The sequence below is a fragment of the Lactuca sativa genome, chromosome 8, assembly GCF_002870075.4.
Source record: "Lactuca sativa cultivar Salinas chromosome 8, Lsat_Salinas_v11, whole genome shotgun sequence".
NCBI classification, from domain to species: domain Eukaryota; kingdom Viridiplantae; phylum Streptophyta; class Magnoliopsida; order Asterales; family Asteraceae; genus Lactuca; species Lactuca sativa.
The window spans coordinates 152,897,213-152,919,510 of NC_056630.2; the positions used below are offsets into that span (position 1 = coordinate 152,897,213).

Consider the following 22,298-nt stretch of genomic DNA (forward strand, 5'->3'; position numbering starts at 1 on the left):
CGTCCATACGTTTATTGTGGGCTAAGACTCCATGGATTATCAAGTTGGGCTAAAACCCATACGATGCTCCATGCTGTATTTGAACCCATGAACCAAGGAAATGGAAAGCCATAACAATTAGGGTTTACCCTAATTGTGACACTATATAAAGATCATATTCTTGGAAAAAAATCGGCCACTATGTGTGATAAAAAGGGCAAGCCGATTTTATGAAGTGTTCCATTTTCTCTCAAGTCAGTCCATGTGCATTTGGTGTTGTGTGAATCATTTGAGGTGTCACACTTGGGGCACTAGGCTCTCGAGCATCATGGAGTCAAGCTAAATCAACAAGGTATGTATTATATCCTTTTGTTACTCAAGTATCTAAGAGATTGTATGCTAGATAGGGTAATACCTTGGAATATTCATATTTGTATGTATAATAGAGAAAACATAGATCCAAGGTATTTAGGGTTGCATGTACACTTAGGAGTGTTAGAATGCTCATAACCCAACAAGAGCTATGTGAGAGAGGTGGTAGCACGGAACGGAGTGCCGATCTTGATTGTGTCGGATCGAGACGTGCGATTTACTTCTAGGTTTTGGAAGAAATTTCATTAGGAGTTAGGCACGCGCCTACATTTCAGTACTGCGTACCACCCGCAGAAGACAGATAGACAGAGTGAACGGACGATACAGACACTTAAGGACATGTTGCGTGCATGTATCATGGACTTCGGAGGAAGTTAGAACACCTACATACCACAGGTTGAGTTTTCTTACAACAACAACCCCCATTTAAGTATTGGTATGCCTCCATATGAGCTTCTTTACGGGAGGAGGTGTCAGACTCCCATTTGCTGGGGAGAAGTGGGACAGAGAGTGATGGGTGGCACCGAGATAGTGTTAAAGACGACTGAGCAGATTCAGCAAGTCAGATAGAGGCTACTGACAGCACAGAGTCGCTAGAAGAGTTATGCGGACAGGCGACCGTCCGAGCTAGAGTTTCAGGTTGGAGACTTTGTACTCCTGAAGATATCCCCTTGGAAGGGGGTGATCCGATTCAGGAAACGAGGCAAGATGGGACCCCGTTACATCGGTCCTTTTAGAGTGACCCCCCCGAGTGGGTAGGGTAGCATACCATTTGGAGCTACCTGCGGAGTTGAGCCAGATCCACAACACCTTCCACGTGTCCCAGTTGAGGAAGTATGTTGTCGATGAGACGACAGTGGTACCGCTAGAGGACATTCAGGTGGATGCGAGCCTGAATTATATTGAAAGGTCGATCGTGATTTTGGATCGAAAGGTGAAAGTTCTGAGGAACAAGAAAGTGCCCCTGGTCCAAGTCCAGTGGCAACATCGGAGGGGGTCCGAGTTGACTTGGGAGTTAGAGTCAAAGATGTGGGAGCAACATCCAAAATTATTTGTGAAATGTGACTTAAAGGGTGAAGTCTGATTCTAGTAGGGGAATTGTAACATCCGGAATCCCAGGTACATCATTTTAGTTATTTATTTTTGGAAGTTTATAGAGTGACTCGAGGAGTTGGTGTGATGACTCGTCGAGTCGTATTGTGAATGGCCACGTGGGTTTGATGATCTACTCGACGAGTCCGAGATACGACTCGCCAAGTAGGCGCTGGAATGAGAAACCCTAAATCCCCGGGTTCGAGACCTATTTAAAGGCGCTTATAGCCTCCTTATGTGGCCACACGTTACAGAGAGAAACCCTAAACCTGCCCATTTGTTGTGTAGAGAGAGAGAGAGAGAGAGAGAGAGAGAGACCAAATTGATCATTCTTGTGCTTTTTGAAGGAAGATTTGAGGAGCATTGTGGATCTTATCAAGGAGAGGCTATGGATCTAGTGTTCTTCCATAATTAGCATCTGTTTAAAGGTAAAAAGCTCTCATCTTGGTCACATATTTCGTTAGATCTCATTTTTGGGAGTTTTTAGGGTTTTCCTCAAATCATCTTGTGTCCTTAAGTTATTGGAGCATGGTTTGAGGTTAGAACCTCAGATCTGGACTATAGGAGGCCTTGAGAGTCCAAATATCTGAGTTTTATTGAGTTAGAACCTTAGATCTGGACTATAAGAGGCCTTGAGAGTCCAAAGATCTGAGTTTTATTGAGCTAGGGGCAGGCTCATGAGCACCTAACCTTTCTTTGGAGCTGGTAATGGCATTATGGAGCAAATGTGCCACGTATGAACATAAAGAACGAAGCTTTACGTGATAATCGAGCCTAGGGAGCCTAGATATAGTGGTTGGAGTGATAGAGATGCCCTAAACCATCTGAATGGGAGTAGAGACTGAATGAACTCGCCGAGTCCATGAGTTGACTCGACGAGTCGCTTAGGGTTTATCCCGATAAGTCTGAGCATGCTATAACTCGTCAAGTTATCAGGACAACTCGATGAGTAGAGTTGTTTTTCATGAGGTCTCTGAAGAAAGCGAGGGGACTCGACGAGTCCTCCTAATGCACTCGACGAGTTGGGTCAACATGGACTGTTGACTCAAGTTTGACTTCGGTTGACTCTTAAAGTTTTGACCAAATTTGAGTAACTGAGATCATGGAGGGTTAAAATGATCTTTTACCCTTACTATGAGTTAGAAGGGGGTTAATATGAGTTTATTAGAATTGTGGTCTAATTAGAGAATAATCATCACATGTATTAGGTGGAGGCTAGATCGGTGATTTGTGTACGAGGAGTATTAGCTTGCTTGCTTCGAGGTGAGTATTCTCACTATATGTTACCTAGGAGTGTAATTATGTGTGACCAGAGGGTCTTACGTGCTTGCTTGAGTTATGTATTTTATGTGTGATATATGTGTTGTAAGCTATATTATGTGATATTTAGATCGGACCGGAGGATCTAACGAACTACGAGACCAGAGTGTTCTCGACCAGACCGGACCAGAGGGTCCAACGAGCCATGGGACTAGAGGGTCCCAACCAGGTCGGACCAGAAGGTCCAACGAGTTGTGGGACTGGAGGGTCCCACTGAGACACATGGACCTGAGGGTCTTACAGAGTTATAGCCTTGAGTGGCTAGTTATTTATACGTGGTATTTTGGGGAAATCACTAAGCTTCGTGCTTACCGTGTTATGTGTTATGTGTTATGTGTTATGTGTTTATGGTACCTCCGAGGATCGCGGGAAGGCACCGGCATGATTGTACACACCTGTTCAGGTTTATGTTGAGGATTCTGGGATTTGACTTTTTTTTGTGGATTTATGTTGACATTGAGACACTTATGATTTTCATGAAATATAATATACGAGTTTTGTATATTTTAAAAAGGAAAAAAGTTGGTTGAAAATTTTACGACATTACAAATACTAGGCTACAAATAGCCTTCTCGCAGGGCTTTAACTACTTTACCTGTATCAAGGTATGACTATTTATCAAGTAAATTGTTTCTACACCTACTCATGACATGTCGTAATATTAGCCAACTACTGGGGTTCTGATACTTGATCGCTCCTGTCATCATCCTTCCTTGATCATAACGGATCTCTACATCCTTAAACTGACAAGGTATTTTCTCAACTCGGGTTCTCTTGACTATTTGAGCTGCACCCAGGAATTCGGTCAATTCCTAAATCCTATTAAACGTTTGGAAGGAAATACCAACCTTTCCTTTCGAAGTAAGAAACTCATAGCCTATGAGTAATCTTAGTAGAAGACTTCCTTCTTCTTTTACCCTGAATAACTAAACCTAAACGAACAACTTCTATTTAATTGTGTTGCACCCTCCTGTTCCTCAACGTAGAGACCAAAATTCGAACTTCTCTTCATACTTTCGTCTTATGGGTCGGTTCTCCCCCACTTGGGTTTCACCCATTATTTGTTGCTTCTTGTCACTGATCAAAGCCCGAGATGGATTTGTCTATGAATTTTGTAGCTTCTTTTGACTGTGAAGAAACTCATGTTTGTCATATCCAATGACCTTTGATGTTCCCATTGTAGTACTACTACTTGTGCCCAATACAAGTGATCTTCACATAGCACGACTAAAACAGGATAAGATCATGAGAAGCACAATGTTTTCTTGAAATATACCTAACTTAATACTAGCAAAAACATAAATTTAACATTGTATCGTTATTATAACTTCTTCGTCATATATTTATTACATAGGGTTTTAGCAAAAGTCTAAAAACACTATAATCTCTCTGATGCAATCACATTCATGCTAGAGATTATATTGTGTCTGTTGGGTTCAGAAGAGGACATTAGGCCCTTATCTGGCCCATCTTGTTGTAATGGAAATAGATGTGCATTCCATGTGCTCCCTGCTTACAATCTCTGTTGTAATGTCCCTCCTTGCCGCACATGTAGCATATTATAGCACGACAAACACCTTCGTGGGACTCCCCATACTAGTTACACTGAGGACCTCTCTGTCCTCCAGACCTTGATTCTTCGTTCTTGAATCTCTTAGTTGTTGGTTGAGATGGAGCTGGAGTCTGCCTCTTTTCCTTTCATTGAGTCTCCAACTCAATTTCGCTTCTCCTGGCATGCTCTTGCATTTCTGCTAAGGTCTTGTATCGATTGTTTGATACAAACTCCCTGATCTCAGACTTGAGCATACTCAAGTTTTGAGACATCTGCACTTTCTCCGATGAGGCATACTCTGGGCAAAACAAGGCACTCGCAGTGAACATCTTGGTGATCTCAATCACCGATTCAGTTGTCTGTTTGAGTGATAGATATTCTTGAGTAATGTCACACCCCAAAAATGAAGGCGGAAACGTTCCGGGGCGGAGGACGTCATGAATATCGCAACCAATGTACATAGTAAGCATAGTAAACACAAAACTTTACATTACATGGATTCATTTACATTGTCTGAAAATAAGAGTTACATGTGTTATACATATATATCATATGAACAAAAGTAAAGACGTGACTTCTACGCTCCGTCTTCGCCAAAAGGATCATTGGGTACCTGTCTAATTTGGACCTAAGAATACAAGCAGTTTGAAAATCAGTATAAAGCTGGTGAGTTCATAAGAGGTTTGTTTTCTGAAAATGTACAAGTTTACTCTGGTTTTCTGAAAAGTTTGTTATTCAAGAAAATCTCATATTTTCTTATAAGTATAGTTGAGTTATCCGTTTATTATACGATCTGGTTAAGAACGGTTCAATTATCCCATGAAAAACCCTTATTTTCCTAAAAGTAAAGTTTAGTTAAAGTTCTGAAGTTCCGTTAAATACAAAAGTGTTTAGTTTAATACATAAAACTATATATTGAAAACTATTGGGAAAACCATCCAGTACAACAATATATATTTTTAATACGTAAAAATATTGATTGAAAACCATGGGAATATCATCCCGTACTAGATATAAGATAGTTTTAATACACAAAAACTATAGATTGAAAACCATGGGATTACCGTCCCGTACTAGATATAAGATAGTTTTAATACACAAAAACTATAGATTTAAAAGCCATGGGATTACCATCCCGTACTAGATATAAAGACCATGGGAATACTATCCCTTACTAGATATAAAAACCATGGGAATACCATCTCGTACTAGATATAAAGACCATGGGAATACTATCTCGTACTAGATATAAATTCTATAGATCAAAGATAGATATGATAATAAAATCCGTGAATAAACTTATATTAATATGTATTGTGAGTCGGGTAACCATGCTAATACGACACCGAGACCTCCTTGACGTTCGTCAGACGTCGGACGATTTCCAGAATTTGTCACCCCAGGCGTGCCCGCCTAACTGTAGCTAGCAGTTTAGGTGTGGGATTGTCAATCCCGAATAGATCTATTCACAAATTCCACGCTCTCCCTCCAGGAGACTCTGGTTACACTTCCGGGGAGGATTTACTGATAACCCAAAGGGTTTAATAATGACAAATCTCACAAGCTAGTATTAAATTATTCACGGTGTTCTCGGACGTTATCAAACATACTAAACGTTTTGAAACATAATACAGTGAAAACAATTAAATATAATGGAATTATCTGGCAATATACTCTAAATTAAACAGAGATAAACTGAATCAGCCATAGTTTATCTATAAACTTTACATTAATCTGTGCTCGTAAATCAAGAACTAAAGATCCCAAATTATTCCCATAATAATTTGATTGATTTTGATTGTTTTTTTTTACTGAAATTGAAATCTACTTAGTTATACTCAGTAAAACATCCCTTATGCTCCGCAAGATACAAAAGGGGTAATGATATTTAAAAGTTTGCCAGATATTTATAGAATTACATTTGTTTTAGGTTTCGAAATCATTTATAGTTTGCTTGTATTCCCCCCCCCCCCCCTGAAAACATTGAAAAATACGGAAAAAGGTGTAGGGGTATGAACTCACCAGTCAAGGAACGTGTCGTCTAGGATGCTAAGTGTCAAATCGGGGCTTGATAATGCGCGAGGTTCCTATGTAATATGAAATGATACATAATTGTATCTAATTAGACTTCAAACCACTAATTATATAAGAGTAAACACTTCTAGACGCGAAAACACTTCAATTTAAGTGTTTGGAGTGACCCGGGTAGCATCTATGGATGAGTATGGCTTGGATATGGAGTTTACGGTCCAAATGACCCACTCCCTATGAGTTTACAGCCGTAAAATCATGGTGGGGTGTTCTTGGTTGCTAAATGGCCTTACAACTCTTGTGGGTGATACTAGGCTTGGTTTTAAGGCATTTGAATGAGATTTGAACATCCTAAGGACCATCTGAGGAGTTTACGGTAGTAAACTATGATTTTACGGCCATAACTCTTATGTGCCATGACTTAAGGTGTTTTGGTGGTCCTAGGTAAATTACAATGCACATAGGAAGGTTCTAGGGTTGATTCCATGGTTTAGGAAGTGATTGGGACTTGAATTGACCTTGGAAAAGTAGTTTACGGTCTATGAAGATGTTCTTGGGAGTTTACTACCTTAAACACATGAGTTTACAACCGTAAACTCATGTTTTTCCATGATTCATGGGTTTTAGTGGTTGAAAGTTAAGCATACTAAGTTCTAGACCCATTTCTAAGCCATACAAGGTGTTAAGGGCACTTTAACACCCATTGGATGAGTTTAAGGTCTAAGAAGATATGTTTACGGTCCAAGAATGTTCTTGGGCCGTAAACTCAATTTTTTCCCATTTGTGTATGTTTTGGTGCATTTCTTGAAGGATTTTAAGGTTCTATGCACTCATGGAAGTTTGTTGGAGGTGTTTAGGGGCAAACTAACACCTTAAAATGAGTTTACTCCCCATGAATAGGTGTTTACGGTCCAATCATGTGCTTGGGCCGTAATCTCATGTTTACACCCTAAGTGAAGAGTTTAAGGTGTTCTAAGTCCATGCAAATAAGTCCTTAGGTCATTTCCAAGCTCCAAGAGTGATTTGGGAGGGTTTTAAGGCTCAAAAACCCCTTTTATGTGAGTTCACGGCCTAGGGCTGTTCTAGGACTGTAAACTCATACTAATGGTCCTATTTCATAGATAAATCACGAATTTGAAGGCCAAAGGTGTTATACTAGGAGCTAGGATAGTTACCTTGATGATTTGAAGCTTGATTTGGATGATTCTGGCTCAATTTCGAGTTTTAGAGAGTGAGTAGAGAGAGAGAGAGTAGAGAGAGAGTGGAAAAGGCTTCAAATGAGGCTCTCTCAACTTTATATATGCTTAAATTTAGGGACACGGTTGAATTCTACCCGATACTGATGTTAAGCGAGACTTTTGGTCACACCCGATTTAATTGTTTTATAACTTGACGGAATAAAACTAAAATTTTTCCAAATAATAATTTGGGACGTTTTCATGAGTTTATAATGTGTTTGGATACAAATTAAGTCATAATTGCAAACTCAAAATTAATGACTTAATTTAGAAACGAAATGGAAACAATTCAAGACGACGAATTTTTAATGACGGAACGGGTACGACGACGGAACGAACTTTGGGTTGTCACAAGTAAGTCGCTCCCTCTTTACCGGTGGAACATATTCTGCTTGAGCTTCTCAACAAACTGTTCCGAAGTCAATGCGCTCACGATTTGCCAATAATATGTGTATTTTAGAGTTACGACCCAACCATTTCGTCTTTAACATGAATCTTCATGTTCTTACAGCCTACATGTCATTTCGTCAATACGGGTCTATGTGTACTTATGGCATACATGCCATTTTGTCAACGCGCGTCCATGTGTACTTACGGCCTACATGTCATTCTGTCAACACGCGGGCCTATAGGCTCCCGACCTCTTTGTCGCTCCGTCATCACCCCTAACTAAATCGCAATAGACTATTCAAATATCTCAACCATTATACATACATAGACTCCACTTTAGATTCTACTAGTACAGACACATTTTTTAACTAACACGAAAACGAACCGATTAAAAAATGATAAACACGACACGACACGACGAAGATGAGATAAAATAACAAGTAACTTATTTAATTAGTTCTTAATCATAACACGAAAAACACGACAGAAAAAATGTTAAATGGTATCAATTTCATGTCGGATTTTGAACACAAACACGACACGACACGACTTCGTGTTTTTTACACTTAACACGAACACGACACGAACACGAACTTGAATTTCAGTTTCGTTCCAATTTCATTTCGTGTTGTGTATTTTCTCGTGTCGTGTCATCAATTGTCGCCCCTAATTTATATTTTCTACTCTACCAGTTCCAGACACATTTACTCTTGTTCTCTATCGTAACATACATGGACATATATTGTAATAAATAGTATAATGAGATAACTCACATTGATAGTTTCCTAGAAGATTAACAGCTTTTTGGGCGATCCCACTAGTGGGCAACACACCTAACGAGTATTAACTTATAATATTATTACTTATTAATCCTTATAACAGTCTGGTAATAAAAGTTAGATCTTTCACTAATCCCAATAAATCCCGATAGTTCTATCAAATAAGGATCAGTCAGCAGGAATGAAAGTTAGATTTTTCCTAATGTACAACAATTTATGTTTTATAGAGTTGTAATATACAATATTTTAATGCATAAATTGTTATGTATTAAAAAAAATATTATGTACAAATCAATTCTCTTTTGAAATGTTTGACACCGGAAATATACTTTAGAGTAGCATCCATCTTTTTTAAAGAATAAATATATAAATAAAAACATATAGATATATAGGCATATAGCCAAGGTTGTAAAAAACGTTCGACGTTAGTTAGTCGGTGGACTGGGGTCAATGGATTAATCGGCTAGGCGGAGATTAATCGGAGACCATTAATTGCTAATTTGTTGAATTTAAAAAATTAAATATGACTAATATCATATGAAAGTTTGTAAATACCACTAATATAATAACAAAATAGGTTAATATGATTAATACAACACTAATCACGCCTTAAATAGTTTCCATTGAAATAAAACTTCTTCAAAATGTTAAAATTTCATCATTTTATAATATTTCACTCATTATGTATGCAGGGATTAATCGCTAGGCACCCTCTAATCGATCAAGTAGCACCTATGGATTAATCGGAAATTAATTGGGACCTAATCAGGATTTTTACAACAGTTTATATAATATAGCCAATAGACAAATTCCAGCCTTAGTTGTCTAGTTGATAATTGGTGACTACAAAGGAATCTTCTTGGATCAAGAAACCTGACCACATAAATCTTTTAAAGTTTCACTTTAGTCACACACAACACCCTGACTACACTTTTTTCTTTGAACGACTCTGACTGCACCTTATCGCTTTGATTCCAGCTTTAGTCATGCATTGTACATTCTCCTCCCAAACAAAATAGTATTCATTTCCTAATACCATTTCTACTATTTTCTTACAAAGCAACCATAACATTTTATAAAATAATTTAACATCACAAAAACAATTTTTATTTAATCAATTTTTTTAAAAATAAAAAATTAAAAACTCATGAATATTCAAATTGATTATTGAGAGAGATGAGTGGTCACCAACCATCAAATCCATCACTTATGTAAAGACAAACTGATAAAAGAAAATCCAGTGAAAGAGGATAAATAAATAAATAAATAAATACAAACTTTGCAAATGGGACCATATTAGAATATTGGATGTGGGGAAGAGGCAGCTGTGCTTGTTGCTAATTCGGAAGCAGTTTTGACCCTAAAATATGCATTCAATTTGATAGTATATTAAAAGAGATGTAATACAAAAAAAAAGATTACATTTACTAGTTTTTTTGACTTGACGAGGGCAAAATCGTCATTTTCTTTTTAACAAATGCTTGAGTTCTGCTTTGAGGTTCATCATCTTCATCACTACTCTCATCATCTTTATTTGCGGGTTGAGATTCCTCAGCCATTTTTGCAAATTTCCGCTTTTGTGCGTCTAATTGAGCATGTAATTTTCTTTCAACCGGATCATTTGACAATCCAACTTTCTGTTGACGAGGAACCACCGCACCAATTCCAAGCCTATAAAAAAATAAATTAATTAATTAATTAAAAAACACATATTACTTTTTGCTGCGAAATCACACTTTTGATTTTCGAATGGTCCCCACAACAAACAATAAAACATCAAGATGAAAAATCTTGTAGTTCACAATGTATGAATTTTTTTAAACAAAAAATCTTTTAAAAAGTACATCAAGTGTTTTTTCTGTTTTGGCCTTTGGGAACCATTCAAAGAGTATTTTCACAGGGAAAAATGATTTCACGGTGGTCCCGTTTTATGTGGTCATTTTTGTAAAAAGTCAAAATGATAAAAATTTTGTTAAAAACCATCCCCCATTTTGCTCACTTTTGTTATCATCTAAACAAAATATTTTTTCAAAAAAAAACTTATTCTTCAAGCAACCCCTCAGCTGACTCACACAGACCTGTCGCAGGAGACTTGTGGGAGATGTAAATCAGGTACACAATGGAACTGTAGACCAACCAACTGTACTATGTACTATGGCCTGGGGCTAGTTTACAATATTAGGGTGAAATAAAAGCACCAATCAACTATTTTTTATTTTTAAATTCACATATTTAAACATAAATATATTTTTAAGAAAAGACATGTGCATTAAAGGGAATAAAAAATTTCAACTCAATACTAACCCAGGAGGTCGAGCCTCTAAGACAACTCGAGTTGATTTTTCGTCTGTAGTTCTAGTCATGTTACTAACCCATTTTTCGGCCTACACAAGAAAACAAATATTAACATAAAAAAAAAATAGCTGAAATGCAAAAAAATGGCAATGTACTTGTATTTGTTGTTTACTATAAAATTTCACTTTTATTTCTTCCTATTATAAAATTGTGCTTTGAAAACTACTTGAATAGTTCTTTAATGTGGCTAAATTTGGTAACTTTATATATATATATATATATATATATATATATATATATATATATATATATATATTTATTTTATAAGTGAACTTTTTAATAAGTTTATAGTTTTCCTACCATAATGCAAAGAGAGCGTACAACATTTACAGCTTGCGTATACAGATCATGACAGAATATTAAATTAGTATATAAGATGGGAAAATTAAAAGTGTACCAACTTAAATGCTGAATTCAACTTCACTAACTCAGGGTGGGAATTTTTCTTGGACAACTCCTCTGTGCTCATTGCAACTATTCAGCATAAGCAATAAAAAGACCAAAATCAAACACTTGTAGTTGACAAAAGAAGCTTATTATCATTTACTCAAAGGACTAAATTTTAGAAAGGGCAACATACTATCACAAACCCAGCAGTCAAAATTATCTTTAAAATTAAGAAAGAATTAGCATAAATAGGACTAATGACTTGATTCAGATTTCAAATGTGTGAAAACTCCACAGGTAGTAGTGTGTTTAGTTGATCTCTAGATATCTATTTTCTTTGTTGTGTTTGTTTCGGACTTCACTTCATTGCTTTCTTCAAGGTAGAGTTGGTAGTTCTCATTATACATTATTGTTTATTGCTAGGAGACATACAAAGTGTTCTTATTCCACTTTTTGTGGCCATAACTAATTGCAAACTACTCTCTTTGTTCATGAACGTTACAAAGTTTATTCTTCTAAACTAATACAGTTTTGATTAGATTTGATTTCAAATCGTTTTATTACTTTCCCGTGTGAGTGAAATGATTCCGATAACAAAAACGCAAGTTCATGATTTTCGATAAGATGAATGAATCTTAGGCACATAGCAATCCTTTACTAACAGATTTCTTCCAATTAATTGCAGCAGCATCATTCACAGGAAGCAAAGTTGAACAGATAAAAAGTGTACGAACACGATGACACTTCTCGTTATAAATTCCTAAAACCGAAACTCATAAACCCTAAATTATCAATTGAAAGGGTGTCTACCAGTGCAACAGCGCAGAACGAAAATTTGATGCTTTCATGTACTCAGATTAAAGTTTTAGAATTGTATGATATGCATACCTTTGGATGCCGGAATAAGGAATGAACTGGAAGACTGAAGGACTGGATGAGAGGTGTCACCTGACGCCGTTTCTTTCCACCCTGCTACACTTGGCCGGCGACTGGCGAATATGAATCTGGGTTTCGTAGAATGTGGGCCAGTGGGCGGGAAATACTAATTGAAAAGCCCATACAAACACAATTTTTGGCCCGATAACTTCTTTTGTTTGTCATATATAAGCTGTATTCATCCGTAGGCTAGGGTGGGTTTCAATAAATAAACTATCAATAAATATAAGCTCAAACACTATGCCAACTCTCAATTAATAATAAGCCTTTAATACCGAAATATTTTATTTATTTGTTCTTTTGGTGATTTCAAGTGTGTGACTGCATTGATTCATATAAAAACAATAATATTGTTATTTCTTTAATTTTTGCAAATTAATTCCAAAAATTATTTCGTATTAAGATTTAAGACATCCCTTGTAGTTTTCTATTTTCTAAACATTGTTTTTAAACTAATGTTTGAAAACAGAGGATGTTCCTTTGCATTATTTTTATAAAAACTATATTTTAAAGCGTAAACATGTTTTCGAATTGGGCGTAGTTGGTGGGATGTCACAACTTGTAGGAATGTAATTTTTTTTAATGTATCTTCTATGTCTAAGATTGAACATAGTACTTTCTAGTTAGTTGTTAAATTTGAACTAGCCCCAACTTGTAATATCAAAACATTAGCTTAAGTAAATTGGGTTTATAAGAATCTCCTAGTTAACCGAGTTTTAGTTTACTATATTAGGTAGTATATGCATTCTGAGTGATTGTCTGGTAGGTATTTGGGGAAGTTGAAGCATACCTATGTTTCTACAAAATTACTAATTTTATATTAATCAGTGTATTATATTCCCTAACATTTTTTTAGAGGCATTCATTAGTCACAGACCACCCAATTAAGGATCATGGAAGCTTAAGCCCGGAGATGACTTAGAATTGGGCCACGGAGATGGAGCAGATCTTTGCCAATTGTAATAGTGTTGAAAAAAATAAATTAAGTCATTTCGTGCATATTTTAGAGCATTCGGTGTGGGTCGAGAAAACGGCGTTACAGTCCATGTGGACACGCCATAACAGCATCGTAACGGAGAGCACACTACCCCGCATTCTCGTTATTGCAATTCCCGTCGTAACGACTAAGTCAGACAACGCGCATTTAACGCACATTTTTGGACCGTTTTTTGACCGTTGCATGCAATCCGACCATTGACACACGGTCAACTTTAATTAAAAAAAAAAGTACTCTTTTTTTTACTATAAATACAACACTTTTTACCCAATCTTTTTAAACCATTCTTTTATATTCTTCATATTTTATAAAATTTCATACTTTTTTCAACCAAAAAATGGAACAAAACCCAAACACCTCTCAATCAAACTCAAACGCACAACCAAACACAACTTCGTCTCTCGGATTTGCCGGTTACAAAAATTATTTTAACCTTTTATCGTCTCAATGATTACCACAAATCTCATACTAATGAGTCTCTTTCAATCCCACTTCACCTCCAATTCAATTTCCAAACTCACTTTACATTCAACAAAATATGTTTGGGCAAAACCCAAATTTACAACCAAATCTTTTCCTAACTTTCTCTTCGATGCAATAAACAACCACCCGACCACCACCTCCAACACAATCATCGATCGAAACAGAAACGGGGGGTAGTAGGAGAAGGAGATGGAAAGTTGTAGCGGTTGAAACGGAAAGTGAGGAAATTCCATAATAGTGGACACTAGAGGAGGAATATGCTTTGGTGGCGGCATAGTGTAGTACTTCAAAAAACAAAAACCACGGAAATGGTATGAAGAAAGATGTTTATTGGGAGGTGGTGCTCAAAAAATTTCATGTTATGCTGAAGAAAAAATTGTATTGCAATACGGACATGCTAAGAAGCAATTGGAGTCAAATAATTAAAAGTTGAACAAAATTCAATAGTATTTAAACCAGGCTTAGATGCAACAGCAGAGCGGAACCAACAACTTTGGTTTGTTCAAATTTGCAAAAGAACAATATCAGGTCAAAATGGGACATGTGTTCGAGTTCTAGAAAGCATGGAAGTTGGTGTGAGTAGATCCAAAATGGATTTAAACTCCTACATTGTCATACAATTCAATCGAAGCAGTCGAGAAATTCGGGTTCGGTCGACGTTTCGGATAGACGAACTAACATTGACTTCAACGCCGACATTGATGAGATTTTGGATGATATCGATGAGATATCCCCACCATGACGACCGACTGGACGCGAGAAAACGAAAAGCGTGCAACGACATGCCGATTAAGATGAAAGAAGGGCACAAGAGTTGGCGGAAAAGAAAAAAATTTCAACCAACACAATTAAATAACAAGAGAAAAAGTCGAAGTACAGCGCTAACACTTGGAATTTCTTCATCGTCAAGCAGAGGAATATCAAATGAGGAAGGATTTGACAATTCTTCACACTAACGAGCAAGATGAATACATGAGAAGTGCAGATGCTCAGAAAGATGAAATAAAAGATCGAGAAAAAATATTTGGACTAGAGCTATCGCTTTTATGTTTTTAAATTAGGAGTATTGTATTTTTTACTTTCAATGGTTTTTTTTTGTGTAATGTTATTTTTAGTTTTAGATGTTATGTTTAACTTAGGATTTAATTAAATAGCATGTCTTATTCATTTTTTTTAAAATTATAACATAAATAAAAAACAAATTTGAAAATTTTTGAAAATAAATAAGTCAAAAAAAATTGAATAAATAAATCGAAAAAAATATAAAAGAAATGATGACATGAACATTAGTGGGTGTTATACCATGTTATAACATGGTGATCATTTCTTCGATTAATGCTATAACCTTATTGGTGATGTGGCAACAAAATTATAACATATTGTCTTAATTCAATGTTAAAGGTTAGTTGGGGCAGTGTTTGCAACATGAAGGATAAAATAATGCCTTTTGTGAGTTGTGGAAAACAATGTTTTTCTTTTTTGCTTCAATAAAAAGTATAAAGGGATTGTGTCTTTTACATGTATTTTTTTGTTGTGGTTGATCTAAATCACCCATGATTAAAAAAGACTGTTATTTGGTTCTTACTGCTAGTAATCAACATAACTTCATCAAGAAATATCGTTTCTAGTCTCCCAACAAATACATAAGTACATAACCCTTTTCTTCATCTTATAGTGTTCATAATATTACATATAAGAGAGGGTTCATCTAATAGCCATTCAACCTACATTTACTTATTTATGGGCCATCTTAATTTGATGTGAATGATTAGATTATAATTCCACCAATAAGTTCATCTACATGATGAAATTTTGTAGTTCCATTCGATGGAATTCTTCTTATTTTCCAACCAAAAACAACACAGATCGAATCACATAAAACTTGAATTCCAATTTCTTGATTCACATTATGCAGACATGCACGTAGAAAACAATCCCCACCTCTTCTGTCAAATAAAACAAGACCCACATTATTACTCACACCACGTCAAATTTGTACTTACAATTTCAATTTATTGACCTATCAACATCCATTTGATTTGGATTACGTCTGTTTTCAAATAGCATATTCTAACAACTTTAAAGATATAAAATTATGGACTCAAATGCGATAAATATACAATATGAACATTTTAATCATATAATGAGAAACATGGGTTAAATTTTGATTCGTAATCAGTTAGATAGATAAGTTAATAAATTTTGGCTATAATATAAAGAATTAAATGGTTTATAAATTTGTATTAAAATGTTTTCAGTAGTATTATTTTATTATAAGAAAACTTTATAATGGGATTAACTACTAATGATTAAAATAAGATGTGTCATATTAAAATTTTTATTTCTTTAAACTATCAAATAATCATATATTTCCTAATTTGTTTTGATGAAATTCATTTAATTAAGTTCATAAAATTAATTTTCGGACAATTCCAGCACCAAAAAAAATAATAAATCGATTATTTTGCATATTGATTCATGTTTTGCAAAATTATCTTGAAATAGAAATAGCAAACGATAAGTTTTTTTGTAGCGGATTATTTTATAAGAAATTTTATAAAGCAAAAAATGAATTTTGAAAGATATATTTTTCAAACTTAATTGTTATTTTGTGGTATTATCTAAAAGATGATCATTTCTTATAATGGCTTTAGTGCTTTGCAATATCATCTAGCATTACTTTAAAAAGTAGAAATCACTCAAATAGGATGTTGAAATTTAGTCGACCATTTTCTTCCACCAACGTTTATTAACGAAATTTACTTACCCTTCTGGGCTTCAGACGGAGGAGCTCCGGCGAGATCTTGTACAAGTCCTCATCCACAGCCTTCGGTTTCACTTGCCCGCTCCATGCTCCGGTCGGTGTTGCTACACTCACAGGGCTCGGTGGTTCCTTCTTATCACTGTCGTACGCATTTTTCGCTTCCTTTGGGTACCTCTACGTAACAGAAACAACTCCAAATTCAGATCGATCACAGTTTTGATTCGAGATTTGAATGTCAAAAAACGATGTTAATTAAAATGGTTAAATTGTATTACAGTTACTCTCCGGCGAGGAGCGACGATAATGGCGGGAGTGACGATGTTATTCTCGTATAAATCACCGGCTACGTAGAGATCGCGATCTCCGGAGTAGCTACAACGGATCAAACCGGCTTGTCTGGCGGATTCAAAACATTGTGTGAATGGAAGATCGTCGTTGAAATCCCAACTACCGAAGGCAGGAATGTGATTTCTTGAGTAATGCTGTAAATTTAGTTGAAACAACTAATTAAGATTAAATTCGAGTAGAAAATTAACATTCGATCGTACAGAAATGAAGGAAACAGCAGCTTACATTCATGGAGAAGAATTTGAAAGCGAAGTGAGATGGGGATCTGTTGAAGAAGTACTGCTTCCTGTGTTGTGGGGTATTGATTTTATTCGGGAAAAGCAATGGCTATGGCGGACTGTCCACTGGGTTTAATGGTGAGGTAACTGGTATGTACAGTAATGGTGGCAGTGATAAGAGATAGGAGGAAGATCCGGTGGGGACATAAACGGAGTTGAGAGATGTAGGCTGTTTGTAAAAAGAAATGATATTTGGGTTTTTGACTAAAAAAGTCTCCCTTTCACATAAGACATATGCTTTTGTCCAATCGAAGAATCTCCAATGCAATCAACTTCTTTATACAAGTTTAAAGTTTCATGGACTTTTTTATATAAGTTTAAAGTTTGGTGGACTTTATATATAAGTATATATTATTATACCTTAATTTTAATGCAGTATAATATAACATAATATTATTATTATTATTATTATTATATATTTTCCATTCGACATAAGGTATTATCTTGTTGTAATTTTATTCTATTATCTTTGTAACAATAGTATATATTTACTACAACTTTACTATATTTTCTATGTCTAACAAAATGTAGCATTTTATTATAATTTTACTCTATTCTATTTGTATGATAGAATATATTATCTTATAGTAATTTTGTTATATTCTTTCTATGTTGGAGATAGTTATAATCTTATTATATTTACAATTTCTAATATAAAATATTATTTTACTATATTTTTATTGTATTTTTTATCTGACTAAGAAAAAAAAAACCTAAGATATTATTGTATTCTAATGTTACTGTAATTTATGTGTGTGACAAATTGTATTATTTTAATTTAATCGTATGCTATTGTATTATATTAATTTAATCATCTGGTATCATATGACATGTGACTTCTCTAAAGATTAATGGCTAAACTCATATATTATTGTCTAAAATATTGAATAAGAATGATTCCAAGTTTGTTGTCTTTTTTACGTAACAATTATCATTATTTGTTAATTTTTGTTGTCTTTTTATATAAACAATAGCAGTTTTTTTTGTACATAACAATAACTTTATAGTTCTTTTTTATAACTAAGACCAAAGTTTGATAACTTTACTCAATATTTCCTCGAAAAAACTATAATTAACTACTTTGCAAATTGCAAAATTTATTGTTATTTAGTTATAAATATAAAATCTGTGTCATTTAATGATAGAATACCTTTCGTTTTGTTCATTAGTGGTTATCCTATAATATTTTAGAAAACGAAACTTAAATAAATCTTGTAATTGGTGTCCCAATGAGTGCAATGAAAGCATATTGCTGAAACCCACACCGGCACAACGCGTCTTTCGAAAGGAGCTTTGGTTTATCGTCAAATAAGGAAATATCTTCCTGCCTAAAGGAACTCCTATTTTTAGCCATGTTCTTTTTTTCTATGCCTATAATTATTTTAAGTTTTCAAACTTTATTATTTTGTTGTGAGTTTTAATTTTGAAAAAGAAAACATATATGAATATCCTAAGAACATACCATATGGACCATTAACGGCGTTGAGGTGACTATGTGGTATCTTCATAACATCGTCGTAACACCATAAACACCACACCCCTCAAGATGTTATGAGATGTCTCGTTTGCGTTATGACATTTTGCAATGGGAGAATTAGTCAATCAAATAACTTTTCTTCCACATTCTCTCTTTCTTTCTCAACATCTTAATATGTTATAATATTTGAACATCATTTCCTATATGGTGTTAAAGGTGATGATACGGTTGAGGTGATATGTGAATTGGTGTTATAACATCAACCCATACTCAATGCTCTAAACGAGTGAATTGAATTGGATCCCAAAGATAAATCGTTTGGTGTTTAATATTTTGATTTGAAAATAGAAAATTAATTACCAATTAAAATGGAAACTAGAATGATTGTATTTTTATCTTCATATTATTATGAGCATAACTGGAAAAATTACTTGCCAACTGATAGTTGTAAGTAGGAAACTAAAAGTTATAATTTTTATTTGTTATATATGTGTTTTATAAAACTAACTAAAACTTTTGAATTGTATAAAATTACATAAAATGACAATTGTTAAAAAAAATAATATATAAATATTTTAAAAGGATTGGAAATTGATTCAAAAAATTCAATAGTTTTTTTCCTTAAACCCTACATGAAATTAACATTAATTATTTTCTTATATATATATATATATATATATATATATATATATATATATATATATATATATATATATATATATATATATATATATATATATGGAAAAATGAATATACCCTTAAGGGTATATAAGCTTAGGTACCTAAACTCACCATACTATATCGTTTTGTATCATATATAGACATTGTAATTGTCTAATGTTCTTATAATTTAACTTCTAACTTGAATTACTTCAAAGATTTTTATAAATTTCATATTTATCTTTCTTTTACATAATTGTCATTTTCAACAATAATATATATAGCCTAGTAAGTGTTCGACAAAAAGATGTGATATAAGAGGAAGATAATAGTGAAAATTTAAAAATATTGAATATAAATCAAGTTAAGGATTGAAGTTTAACAATATCATAATCAATATATCAAATAAAACGACGTATTATTATGAGTATGGGTACCTAAGTTTATATACCCTTAAGGGTATACTCACTTTTCCCATATATATATATATATATATATATATATATATATATATATATATATATATATATATATATATATATATATAAGAAATAATTAATGTATATTATATGTTAAAGATATAATGACTATTGAGTATTAATTAAATTTCAGCATTCAATATCCATTAATTACATTCTTAAAATAACTAAAATGATTGGTCTATAATCAATCATACATGCACACAATAGATAGTAGAAACATTTGAACCTAACTCTATATATTCTTCCTTATAAATGAAAATAATTTTGTCAAATGTCACTCTCTAATTAACTTGGACACATGTCATTTTCTTGTATTTTTTAATAAATGTTTTTCCCATGTGTCATTTTCTCATTTTTAATCTTTTCTTAATTAATAATTGTCAAAATTGAAAATAATTAATAAATTACAATATTACTACTCATATATTGTATTTAATATGTTTCCTTTACATTTAAATTTTAAATTTTGAATTTTAAATCTAAAATTTTAGTTTTAAATATTTTTTAAACCTTCATACACTACAAGAATAAACACCTATAGGGACGACATGTGTCGTCCCTATAGGCTCCCTATAGGGACGACCTGTCGTCACCGTAGAGTTGACCAAATTTTATTGACTCTTGAAGCTACGGGGACGACTTCTTGTCTCGACATGTTAAGCGGGAAAAGAAAGTGGGTTGGAGCGTTCTTGAAAAACCTGTATGGACGACTTCTTGTCCCCATACCTTTTTATATCCAAAAAAAAAATATATATATTTTAATATATTTAGTTGGAAAATAAAAAAAACGACGTCGTTTGTTTATGGTTATAGTGGCGATAGGTCGTCCCCATAGGTTATGATCTGAGAATCCGCTTGCCCTTGGTCATCTCCGGTCTCGGACTTCTCTGTAGCTAATCGATTAGTTTGTCTCAGGATCCGTCTCCCCCTTCACCACCGGTGTTTAACCTAATCCTTAACACCAGTTCATTAACGCCTCCATCTCCATTTCTCGTTCGTTCAAGGCTATCAGAACTCAAGCAAATCTCCATTTTCGTTGTAGCTCATGCGCATCTCCATATTTCTATGTTTTTTGTTCCTTCGTCTCCATCCCTAACTCGTGATTTTCTATGATTTCATAGTTGCTCTCTCAGGATGCGATTTTCTCACATCGATTCGTAAATCTCCATCACCATTTCTCGTTCCCCAGCTTATCTTCTGTGATTCAAAGGTATTTTGTTTTCAGAATTGATAATATGTTACCCTTGCTAATCATGTAATTTAATTGTTGAAATCTTTTGTTTTACTCAAATCTAGTTGAGAATTTCATACGTTTGCTTAAGAAAATCCATTATTTTCATCCATTTTTGGGATTTTAAGCTGCCTGATTACATTTTTAGGTGTACAGAGATGCATAAACCCAATCAAGAATCAGAAGCTTTTTTGTTGATGTGGCAACATGAGTTTTGATGATGTGGATTTGTATGCTACCAATGGTAATGGTGAGTTTTTCAGAAAAAATATTTAGTGATATTTGTATCCATTTGTGCAGGAAGATCCTGAATTGATAAAGTATTATCATTGGGATTCAAAATGACACATTTAGCCTTTGCTTTTCTCCTTTTTCTCTTTCTTGATGCTTCATAACTTATAGTGTTAGCACCATTAGTGAATTTTGTGTACTCTTCTCCTTTTGTGACCATTTTGTCCTTAACAATATCTAAGTAACTTCCTGCTTTTGAGACCATTTTTCCCTTAACAATATCTGTCACACCCCAAAACCAAGAACGGCGGAAACGTTCTGGGGCGGAGGACGTCATGTATAGTATCACAACACAGTAAATGTAAATAAGCAAACAACATCATCCATTGCATTAAATATATAATTTTAATACAAGTGTATTCTGTACAGTTATAGACACCAAAAATAATGTAACACAAAATAATATGAGATGAGTCTTGAATGCACTCCTTCTTCTCAAAAGCTGGCCTCGGTACCTGTCTACTGATGACCTGAGAATACAAGTTATTTTGAAAGAGTTTATCAGCATTAAGCTGGTGAGTTCATAAGTATTTTAGTGTCAATGTTTGTTGTCAAAACGTTTGAACCTATCTCAATGTATAAGTTTGTAAAAATGTAAGTAAGTGTTTGTAAAAGTTTGAATCCCTCAGAAAATCCTATATTTTCTATTAAAGTAACCTTCTACCAAGGCTTAACTGTCTTGTGTACTTGTTTGTTGTAAAAGTGTGTAATTACCCAAGTATAACTATTATTTAATAAAATATAGTTTGTACATTAATGCTTAAGTGAGGTTATCACTATAATATGTAATGGGTAAATCATTGTAGTACTGTAGTTTTGTATAATAAGAACTACTGTTGTACTAACTACTACCTTA

At 34.2% G+C, this 22,298-nt stretch overlaps 2 protein-coding genes across 3 annotated transcripts; both read right to left on the bottom strand.

Moving 5' to 3' along the window:
- Nucleotides 1-10,121: 10,121 nt before the first annotated feature.
- Nucleotides 10,122-12,539, bottom strand: LOC111900114 (uncharacterized). The gene is made up of 4 exons (XM_023895987.3): nt 12,384-12,539; nt 11,506-11,582; nt 11,058-11,137; nt 10,122-10,424 (listed from the first exon to the last, which is right to left on the bottom strand). The coding sequence occupies exons 2-4, from the start codon at nt 11,575-11,577 to the stop codon at nt 10,181-10,183; spliced, it is 396 nt and encodes a 131-aa protein (XP_023751755.1). The 5' UTR covers nt 11,578-11,582; nt 12,384-12,539; the 3' UTR covers nt 10,122-10,180.
- Nucleotides 12,540-15,502: 2,963 nt separating this feature from the next.
- On the bottom strand, nt 15,503-17,387 carry LOC111900115 (uncharacterized). Of its 2 annotated transcripts, none has more exons than XM_023895989.3 (4): nt 17,249-17,387; nt 16,951-17,157; nt 16,679-16,849; nt 15,503-15,854 (listed from the first exon to the last, which is right to left on the bottom strand). In XM_023895989.3, exons 1-4 carry the CDS (start codon nt 17,252-17,254, stop codon nt 15,819-15,821), a joined length of 420 nt encoding a protein of 139 aa, XP_023751757.1. In that variant the 5' UTR covers nt 17,255-17,387; the 3' UTR covers nt 15,503-15,818. The 2 variants fall into 2 exon arrangements, with proteins under 2 accessions (XP_023751757.1, XP_023751756.1); XM_023895988.3 differs by having other exon boundaries at nt 15,503-15,857.
- Between the last annotated feature and the right edge of the window lie 4,911 nt (nt 17,388-22,298).

What these genes read in the sequence shown, in the direction of transcription:
- LOC111900114 (XM_023895987.3), bottom strand. Translation starts at nt 11,577, where the DNA reads ATGAGCACAGAGGAGTTGTCCAAGAAAAATTCCCACCCTGAGTTAGTG. An exon ending in TGAATTCAGCATTTAAGTTG is followed by an intron (nt 11,138 to 11,505) that starts GTACACTTTTAA and finishes TTTCTTGTGTAG; the next exon opens with GCCGAAAAATGGGTTAGTAA. An exon ending in TTAGAGGCTCGACCTCCTGG is followed by an intron (nt 10,425 to 11,057) that starts GTTAGTATTGAG and finishes ATTTTTTTATAG; the next exon opens with GCTTGGAATTGGTGCGGTGG.
- LOC111900115 (XM_023895988.3), bottom strand. An exon ending in CTCCTCGCCGGAGAGTAACT is followed by an intron (nt 16,850 to 16,950) that starts GTAATACAATTT and finishes TCTGTTACGTAG; the next exon opens with AGGTACCCAAAGGAAGCGAA. An exon ending in TCCGTCTGAAGCCCAGAAGG is followed by an intron (nt 15,858 to 16,678) that starts GTAAGTAAATTT and finishes TTTATTTGACAG; the next exon opens with AAGAGGTGGGGATTGTTTTC.